The sequence below is a fragment of the Cynoglossus semilaevis genome, chromosome W, assembly GCF_000523025.1.
Source record: "Cynoglossus semilaevis isolate Cse_v1.0 chromosome W, Cse_v1.0, whole genome shotgun sequence".
In the NCBI taxonomy this organism is placed as follows: domain Eukaryota; kingdom Metazoa; phylum Chordata; class Actinopteri; order Pleuronectiformes; family Cynoglossidae; genus Cynoglossus; species Cynoglossus semilaevis.
The window spans coordinates 2233438-2244034 of record NC_024327.1 but is presented as its reverse complement, the minus strand read 5'-3'; the positions used below and the strand labels follow the sequence as shown (position 1 = coordinate 2244034).

Sequence of the window (10597 nt, the reverse complement as noted above, 5' to 3'; positions counted from 1 at the left end):
AGATCTCCCATTGTTTCCAGGGAGTAGAGGTGTTTTAGAAAGTTGGTGTGAAGAGAATTTGGGGAAATTCTCTTTGAATGTGTGGGGCTATGTGACTGTGTGTGCTCGGGAAAGCCTTTTGGTGCCTTAGCAGCTTCCTGCTGCAGACCCAACCAAATGTGAAAACCACTGAAATCTAACAGTGGCGACTGCTGCCCCCACGACCTGGTAACAGATAAGCAGATGAAAATGGATGGATGGATGATAGTGAATGCCGGCGGTGCAATTAGTCTGCATTGTTAAGCTGCCGTGTTGGTACATATGTATTTCTATTGATTCTGCTCACTGGAGCGCAGCACACTGCAGTGTTGTGTAGGTATTCAATGGATAACACAAAACAACACAAAGGCAGTCGTATAGTCTGTATAATTATTTGAGATATTAATGCACCTCAGGTGGTACGTTCTGGTTAACCATGCCTGACTGTTCTCACCGAGGTCTCGTTCCTGCCACTGTGACCGTGTCTCCACTCGTGAGTAAAATTCACTGGAGAATTCGGTCTGGAAACAGAGTAGGAACTCCTGGTCCTGAATGGCTTCCTATTGTTCAATGTTCAGAAAATTTTGATATGGCGCCTTGATAGTAGTCGTTGGACATTTATAGTGAACCATACCAATTGAGAAAAAAACAGGTTTGATCATAACCAGACCAAACATTGGGTCTAAACACTTCCTGTTAGGGATGTGTTTACATGCAGTACTCCTAATCCTTCTTGGAAACTCCAATATTCGCTTTAACAGATTTTAGCTAGCACCAGCTGGACAGCGATCAGCGTTGAGTTGGTCAACAAAGTCAGCAGTTTGGAGGAATTCTAACAATCTGGATGAGGGACAGCAGCAGGACTTAGTGTTACTGATTTGTTCTGCTAAGAAGTGTTGAATATGCTAAAGCAGGTGTCACCAACCTTTTTGAAACTGAGAGCTACTTCAAGGGTACTTAGTCATACAAAGAGATACTTGTTTGATACAGACTTCCCCAACAATGTAATAATAATCAGTTCTGGGACATACAATAGTAGACAATCTTCTTAGCATTGTCATTGAACCCATTTGTATATCACTGCAAGTGGAACTGATTCAAAAAGTAACAGTACAATTTTTCACCCTCTTGTTGACTAGTTTTATTTTTAGAACATACCACTCGGGAACCTTAGGTAGTCCATGGGGGGTTACCAGGTGACCCAGGTGACCCCCTGTGGTAATGTCTCCTCACAATATATTTTGTCTGCTATTTTTTTTTTATTTAAACATAAAAACAGTGCTAATCAGTTTAAGTGACACTTAATGCAGGTCATGGTGTTTAGTTATATTTTTCAGAACAAATGCTCCACTCACTTTTTGTTCAGTTGGCTGTGTTAACAAACATGAATTATTCTATTCTTATATTTAGTTAATCCTTCATTTTATTGATATGTTGTGTAACTCAACTACAGTTTGAAGATTTTTTTTAAATATTGAAAGTCTTTTTGGATGTTCAATCTGTTTAGAAAAAAAATGCCTGTAACCATTTTCCTGTGATTTGGATTGAGTTCTTACACAAACTGCTCGTCAACCCATTTCTTTCAGTCGTGTTCACCTGTTTAACCAGAGCCGTTCAGTTCACGGCATATTAATTGAAGTCCAACAAACTTTACTTTTTTTTTTTAAATGGCATCAGAACAACCCCGTTTCCTTCATTTACTTAAGACATTTTGTGTCACCATGTTTGGATGATCAATAATAAACAGAACAACTCACTGTAGCTGTTGTACAAGGAAACAACCTGCGCTCCCTTACACCTAGGTTACATAATTAAATAAATAACATCAGCCACAGAGCTGCTTACAGATCAACAGACCAACTTTCATCTGTTTGAATATCTCCCAGCCAATGTTCCCTCTAAGCTGCGCGCGTGCGCAATCGCGCACTGCCCGCACATGCTCAGCGCACAAGAAAATCTATTTAGCGCATAAATAACATCAAGCATAAACGCATTAATTAAAATCCAATATTAGACTTAATCTAATCTAATTAATTCGCCCAATAATATTGTTTTTTTGTTTCTCACTCAGTGAGTGACAGGTGTCCAGCCAATGATACAATACGGTTCATTTACGGTACGAAGCCAATCATGGCATTGACGGTGCTTGCGTCTGGGTTCTACCTATATGAGCCGTGCAGGTTAGCTAGCAGGTTAATAGATACTAATACAAACCCTGCATCATGGCGAAACGAACAGGCAGCGACACAACCACTCACCAAGCCACAGTGAAAAAGAAATGCAGTTCTTTTAAGATGGAATGGTTGTCGGAGTATGTGCAAATTGAAGAAAAAGCGGTGAAATTGAGTGAGATTTTTTCTTTTTCAAGTGAGAAAGGTCTACTCTGCAAAACATGCAGCGATGCCAAAGTAGCAAGTGAGTTTTCAGAGGGAAAAATGTGGATTGAATGGAAGCTGGATTATCTCAAGCGTCACGTTCAGCATAAAAGTCATTTAAAGGCTGTCGAAACTACACGAAGACTCAAGATGGGGCAGGGGATTGGTACGTTATTGCGGGAGAGCGCAAAAGACCGAGAGAAAAGGAACGAGTTGTCACACAAAACAAAATCGGACCCTGAACAAGTTAAAGTTCTCATTGACAATATTTTACTTGCCATCAAAATGAATGCATCAATGCTGTCAGTTCAACAAATCCACGATCACATGGCACAAGTGTACAACCATTGGAGAAGTGAGAAGGACAGACGTGAAAAATAAGGTAAAATTTAAGTCAGATTTGTGCATATTCTAGTGACGGTTATTAAGATTTTGTCTTTATGGATATTAATTATTAAATGTTATTACTATTAGATCATTTATGGGTAGTAGAAATGCCAAGAAAAACTGTGTAATTAGATATTTTACAGACAAAGTGTTACAGGAATTTGCACTGCATCACAAGCTACAGCACAAGTCATTGTGCAAAATGTGAATGTTTTAATGTGAGCAAAATGCTATGTCTGAAAGGTGTATATGTCTCATATCTTCCAGAACAGGACCCTCAGCCAGGCCAAAGCAGGACTATCACATACTATATAACATTTACGCATCCCATTTTTCAGATTTTTGTCTTTTTTTTGAGTGGACCAAATTACTTATTTAAAAATAAAGCGCGCATATCTGATGTTGCTCACAGTAGTCCTCAGTTTGCTCAGGGAGCTTGTGTGTATGCCCAGATACATGAAAAATTAGAGGGAACATTGCTCCCAGCCAAAGTTTTGAATGCCCCTAAATCAAAACACCTGCACCCATGAAACTTTTTTTCCAACCTGGCCTCTCTGCCCTAACGTAACCTGATTTGTTCACCTTCACCTGCTCATCATTAACTTGGCCCAACATTATCAGGCAATGCTCAGACGTCCTCCCTTGCGCCATGATACATTGTGAATCTCTGTCTGCTGCTCTGTTTGGACCCTTAAGCAATCCCTGCCAGACCTCAGTAATTCCTTGGAACTAGAGACTTCTTCGATTCCTGCCACCGATCAATTCACTATTCTCCTGTTGTGCATTAAAACCTATTGAACCTACATGTGTCTGAGCCCAGTCCAACCATTACAGCAAAACTGTAACACAGAGGCAAGAAGACCTTCACTTTACAACACTCAAATTCATCTTTTATTAATAGAATGTATACTATGAATGCGAGGGCGACTCGGTTCAACGCAGAGGTCAGTTGTACATTTTCAGAACCAGGCTGAAGGGGATTTATATTTAAGTTTTGTGTTGAAACAGGTGATGTCACCTTCCAGTCTAATATTAAAACCAGACCTAGTTAGTTGTGCCTACATGTGTGCAGTTAGGGGGCAGTGTTGGCACAATAGGATACAAGACACCTCTGTAGGGTGCCCTCTGGGGTGCCTTGAGTGGTTATTCTCATGAAAAAAAATTCTTTTTTGTATATACGTATATACAGAAAGTCTGAATATATATATACAAAAAGTCTGAATATATATACAAAAAGTCTGAATATATATACAAAAAGTCTGAATATATATACATAAAGTCTGAATATATATACATAAAGTCTGAATATATATACATAAAGTCTGAATATATATACATAAAGTCTGAATATATATATATACAGAAAGTCTGACTATATATGCAGAAAGTCTGAATATATATACAAAAATCGAAACCCATTTGACCACAGTGCCCCAATCGGGGCGGAGCTATGCCTGCTACCACTGACCAGGCAGCACAGGAGATCCCTATAAAACAGCCCCTGCATATGTCATGGTTATATTTGTAACCCAAGTATTACAAAAGAAAACAGTGAAAGCTGTGTAATAGAAAATGTAATAAATACGTTAAAGAGAATAAGAACAGATTACAGTCATAAAATTGTTAACGATCTAAGATCACTTAATCACTGGGGGATTCAGAGTAACGTAATGATAATATAAGGGCGATAAAAATTGTTATAATTCATTATAAATACTTGTTTGGAAATAAATTATTTGAAATTTAGTAAATTTAGTAAAATAAAGATATTTTATTTAAAATCTGTCATATGACGCAGTGTAGTGTGTTCTTTTTAAAATATTAATTTGTATTCGATTGTTCATGCTTACTTCCGCATTGCGAGTGAAGTGTGGTCTGTAAAAAAAGTATAAGAAGTAACGAAGAGTGAATAAAGAAAGACGTTCATATCGAAGCTGCTTGTGTCACTTTGCTGTTATTTATTTCTACCATATATATATATATATATATGGCATGCCGATCAGGAAATTAATCTTATATATATATATATATATATATATACTGTATATATACACAAATATATATACACATACTGTATATAAACATGCATACATTTACAAGGAGTTAATTTATTATTAACTACTTCCCGGTGGTAATTTCCCAGTTTGGTTGTGAGGTGAAACTTCTCCTAAATGAAAGGTGTGTGTGTAAATTCTAAATGTAGTTATTTCGATTTAAATAGTGAATTACAATATGTTTTTTCTTAGCGTGAAAAGATTTCGAATTAGTATGAAAACGGATTTGTGCAACGTCAGAAATACAACTAATTGTTTCGACCTATGAACCTCACCTGTTTTATGATGGACTTTAGCCTGGCCATAGCGATGACAGTGACCCAGACTGACATGAGGGACCCGAGGAAATCGCAGAACTGCAGGACATCGTACTCCATGATGCAAAACACCACAATACCAGGCTGGTCACAGGCGTGGTAGAACTGTTGGGGACAAAGTAGAATGTTCAGGCAAGAGAATAGATACAAAGGAGAGAAAACAACCGGAATGACCGACCAACCAACCAACCAACTGACCAACCAATCAACCAACCAACCAAACAAACAATACAAACTATCACATATGTCACAGAACCTTTGGTGATATTAGGATATTTACATTATATATATTATATCATATACTGTATATACATTCAACCAGATGCATCACAATGAAGCAAACAGACAACCAAACCACAAACCCCATGCAAAACCAAAAATCTTTATAGGTACTTACTCAACTCTTATATAGTATATTTACCACCTTTATTTAAAATGACTTTACTGGTAGTAACTTCTCCTGAGCAAATTACAGCTGAGTCTGAAAATACTGTATTTTCCGGACTATTGAGCACACCTGAATATAAGCCGCACCCAGTAAGTTTTTAAAAAAATATATAAATTTACATATGTAAGCCGCACCGGACTATAAGCTGCCGCATCATACGAACTTCTTTGTGTGCTTCCCTTGATGAAAGGGTGAGGATGTGAAAATAATTCGCTGTCATGCGTGTTGTGTTGCATGTGCTAAATAAAAACTAGCGTGGTCTTCTTTGCACTGACGTCCCCTGTCTGTCTCGTTTCTGCACTTCCTGCTAGAACGCCCCTTGGCGGCTGAACAAAAATCCCTAGAAAAGCTGCATCTTTGTATAAGCCACGTGGGAAAAATTTAACGGCTTATAGTCTGGAAAATACGGTAATATAATTTAACAACATGTAGAATCACACGTGGATGTAGTGTATGTCAGTGGGAATAAACTTCACATCTTTTTTTTTATCTGCCCACCTAGTCTCTGCCTTTGCTGTCTCCCTGCTGTTACTGCACCCGTGTGCCTCCTCTGCTGTGTTGCACTCTCTCACTTAAAAATTATTATTTCATTCAATCAATCCCAACAGAGCAAACAGCAGACCACACATAAAAAAAACAGACATAAAAAATAGTCGACGCTGGTGTTTGGCACTCACAGTGGAGAAGAACATGGTGAAGATGTAGACTGACGCCTCCAGCAGGTAGTGGCTCCGGATGGCGATGGCCACAGGAGGAACAAACATCAGGTTACTGAGGCAGAGCAGCAGGGTGGAGAGCAGCTGGAAACTGTAGGAGTACGCCTCAGAGTTGTCTGTGCATCCCCAGCCATCCCAGCCTAACACACACAAACACACACACGCACGCTCTGTTGGTGCTGCGTGTTGATCTAGGAGTTAAGATCTAACAGAATAGATAGACTTTGTGTTTGCAGCCTTTGTAGGTTGTAAAAAATGTATCTTTCTTAAGCTCTGTATAAACTTATAAATGTCTTCATCTCCAAAACCCACCACTGAAAGAGAGAGATAAGGAAAACAACCACAAAAAAAGTTTCAGTTTGTTTCTCAACAGCAAATCCCAACTGAGTGCCTTGAAATGGAAACGACTTGGTCTCCACCATTTTCTACACTTCACCTGGGCTGCATATAAACTAGGGATGGCACTTTTGCATATACTGTATATATATTTACACATGCATATATATAGTATATATATATAAATATATATAAATATTTAAATACATAGGCTACACATATATACATATATGGTGTATTGTATATTTATATATATTACATATATCCATATTATATATAAACATACATGTACATATATAGTGTATATATTTATATATATTATATATATGAACACATATATGTACATATATGGTGTATATATTTATATATATTACACACATCCATACTATATATAAACACATATATGTACATATATAATGTATACATTTATATCTATAATATATATAAACATTTATACATATATACACATATATGAACACATATTTATATATACAAATATATGTGATAGCAGCGCCTAATGGCACTTGGCAACTGTAACTTACATTTTAACTGCTGTGTCCACAACACATGCTGCAACAGCTGCATCATCATTATGTCGCCAAAGTTAAGCAGTTTCTTAAAGGTTCAGTTTTATGAATCAGTTTGTTCAGCGGCGGTCCGATCTCGCCCATAAGCCGATCCTGGAATCGTCGCCACTATATGGCCCACTATAATAATCACAATAATGTAGTAGCTGGAGGCAGTATGGCTCGCACATACAGTACATATGCTGCCTGGGCCCTTTCTCACAACGTCGTGTGAAGCCCATCCAAAGCGGAAAAAACACGTGTAGCCTCTCGTTGTAAATGCGCTCCAGTTTTCTCACTTGAGGCAAATCCTCATCAGGCTCTGGATTGGACACGATGCCACAAATTAAACATTCCTGAGCACTGTTGAACAGAGGCTTTGCCGTGTGAGACTGTCCGAAGGCGGGTGCTGAATGCAAATGCATTGCCAGGAAGCAGTCACACTTATGAGGTATGACAATGGATTTAGGTGCAGGGAGAGCAGCTCTGATAAGAGAAGATCAAAGCTGGGATTTAAAACAAGCCTCAAAGGGAAAAGCTTTGTTTAATTACATAAGCTCATCTTTTATTAAAAAGCGGCTGGTAATTAAGAGCCTGCTTTATTGTCTCATCAAAATGGATCTTATTAGAGGATTAATACCAGGCAGCTGTTTGGATGAATCACTACGGCGTCTGCAGTTTAATTCCATATTTTCCACTTTGGCTCTGGCCGCTCCACCTGGGTCCATCTCATTTCTCTGTCGCCGGGCAAAAACGAATGAGCTAACAAATTAAACAGTCTTTAAGGCAGCGTTGACCTGAATTCTTCACAGTAAAATATTCTCATATTCCAAACAGCTTTCGACAGCTGAAAATCACTTCCGATTAATTTTTCATATCCATTATGTTTGCTAATAATTAATTACTCTTTAATAATTGAATCGGCTGCAAATTTACACAGCATATTTATTCCCCACTTCAACAATTTGCCTTGTTTTGCTACTAACTGCCCTGTGTCGCTTGGCAGAAGTGAATAAAACAAAAAAAAAAACTAAATTCAAGTCAGGTTAAGGATTTGACCAAGTGGAGGCTGAAAAATGAGCGGACAACAAATGGCTTTTCATCACCTGCTTTGCATTCGCATGCCGCATAAAGGTAGTTGTTGGTGCGCAGGAGCTTGCACTGTCCATATGTGCCGCAGTCGTTGATGCAGGGAGTCAGGTAAGAACGCATATATACCTCGGCTGTGACATTAACACAGGTCTCGAACCTGGAAAAGGGACACAAACGGGCAGACTGTCTGATGAGGGGACACGACGGCAGCAACAACAACGGTGAATTCAAATGAGTGCAGCCCTGTGGAGGAGGAAGTGTAGGTCTTTGTCCAACCATTTTCAGCTACACATCCACAATCTTTCAGGGAGGCGACTGAGACTTAGATGCAACAATAACGTATATTTATATATATTACATATATCCATATTATATATAAACATACATGTACATATATAGTGTATATATTTATATATATTATATATATGAACACATATATGTACATATATGGTGTATATATTTATATATATTACACACATCCATACTATATATAAACACATATATGTACATATATAATGTATACATTTATATCTATAATATATATAAACATTTATACATATATACACATATATGAACACATATTTATATATACAAATATATGTGATAGCAGCGCCTAATGGCACTTGGCAACTGTAACTTACATTTTAACTGCTGTGTCCACAACACATGCTGCAACAGCTGCATCATCATTATGTCGCCAAAGTTAAGCAGTTTCTTAAAGGTTCAGTTTTATGAATCAGTTTGTTCAGCGGCGGTCCGATCTCGCCCATAAGCCGATCCTGGAATCGTCGCCACTATATGGCCCACTATAATAATCACAATAATGTAGTAGCTGGAGGCAGTATGGCTCGCACATACAGTACATATGCTGCCTGGGCCCTTTCTCACAACGTCGTGTGAAGCCCATCCAAAGCGGAAAAAACACGTGTAGCCTCTCGTTGTAAATGCGCTCCAGTTTTCTCACTTGAGGCAAATCCTCATCAGGCTCTGGATTGGACACGATGCCACAAATTAAACATTCCTGAGCACTGTTGAACAGAGGCTTTGCCGTGTGAGACTGTCCGAAGGCGGGTGCTGAATGCAAATGCATTGCCAGGAAGCAGTCACACTTATGAGGTATGACAATGGATTTAGGTGCAGGGAGAGCAGCTCTGATAAGAGAAGATCAAAGCTGGGATTTAAAACAAGCCTCAAAGGGAAAAGCTTTGTTTAATTACATAAGCTCATCTTTTATTAAAAAGCGGCTGGTAATTAAGAGCCTGCTTTATTGTCTCATCAAAATGGATCTTATTAGAGGATTAATACCAGGCAGCTGTTTGGATGAATCACTACGGCGTCTGCAGTTTAATTCCATATTTTCCACTTTGGCTCTGGCCGCTCCACCTGGGTCCATCTCATTTCTCTGTCGCCGGGCAAAAACGAATGAGCTAACAAATTAAACAGTCTTTAAGGCAGCGTTGACCTGAATTCTTCACAGTAAAATATTCTCATATTCCAAACAGCTTTCGACAGCTGAAAATCACTTCCGATTAATTTTTCATATCCATTATGTTTGCTAATAATTAATTACTCTTTAATAATTGAATCGGCTGCAAATTTACACAGCATATTTATTCCCCACTTCAACAATTTGCCTTGTTTTGCTACTAACTGCCCTGTGTCGCTTGGCAGAAGTGAATAAAACAAAAAAAAAAACTAAATTCAAGTCAGGTTAAGGATTTGACCAAGTGGAGGCTGAAAAATGAGCGGACAACAAATGGCTTTTCATCACCTGCTTTGCATTCGCATGCCGCATAAAGGTAGTTGTTGGTGCGCAGGAGCTTGCACTGTCCATATGTGCCGCAGTCGTTGATGCAGGGAGTCAGGTAAGAACGCATATATACCTCGGCTGTGACATTAACACAGGTCTCGAACCTGGAAAAGGGACACAAACGGGCAGACTGTCTGATGAGGGGACACGACGGCAGCAACAACAACGGTGAATTCAAATGAGTGCAGCCCTGTGGAGGAGGAAGTGTAGGTCTTTGTCCAACCATTTTCAGCTACACATCCACAATCTTTCAGGGAGGCGACTGAGACTTAGATGCAACAATAACTTTTGTCCATCCATCCATCCATCCATCTTCAACCGCTTATCCGGGGCCGGGTCGCGGGGGCAACAGTCTGAGCAGGGACACCCAGACTTCCCTCTCCCTCGACACTTCCTCTAGCTCTTCTGGGGGGACCCCAAGGCGTTCCCAGGCCAGCCGAGCGACGTAGTCGCTCCAGCGTGTCCTAGGTCTTCCCCT

At 39.1% G+C, this 10597-nt stretch overlaps 1 protein-coding gene across 1 annotated transcript in view; it reads right to left on the bottom strand.

Annotated features, from left to right (window-relative positions):
- The window catches only part of LOC103396940 (transmembrane protein 8B-like), a 69090-nt gene that overhangs the window by 24257 nt on the left and 34236 nt on the right, over positions 1-10597 (bottom strand). Inside the window, exons 9-11 of the mRNA XM_008335184.3 lie at positions 10081-10223; positions 6277-6455; positions 5110-5256 (exon numbers count right to left, since the gene is read on the bottom strand). Coding sequence (XP_008333406.2) covers positions 5110-5256; positions 6277-6455; positions 10081-10223 — 469 coding nt within the window. The remainder of the gene's footprint in view (positions 1-5109; positions 5257-6276; positions 6456-10080; positions 10224-10597) is intronic.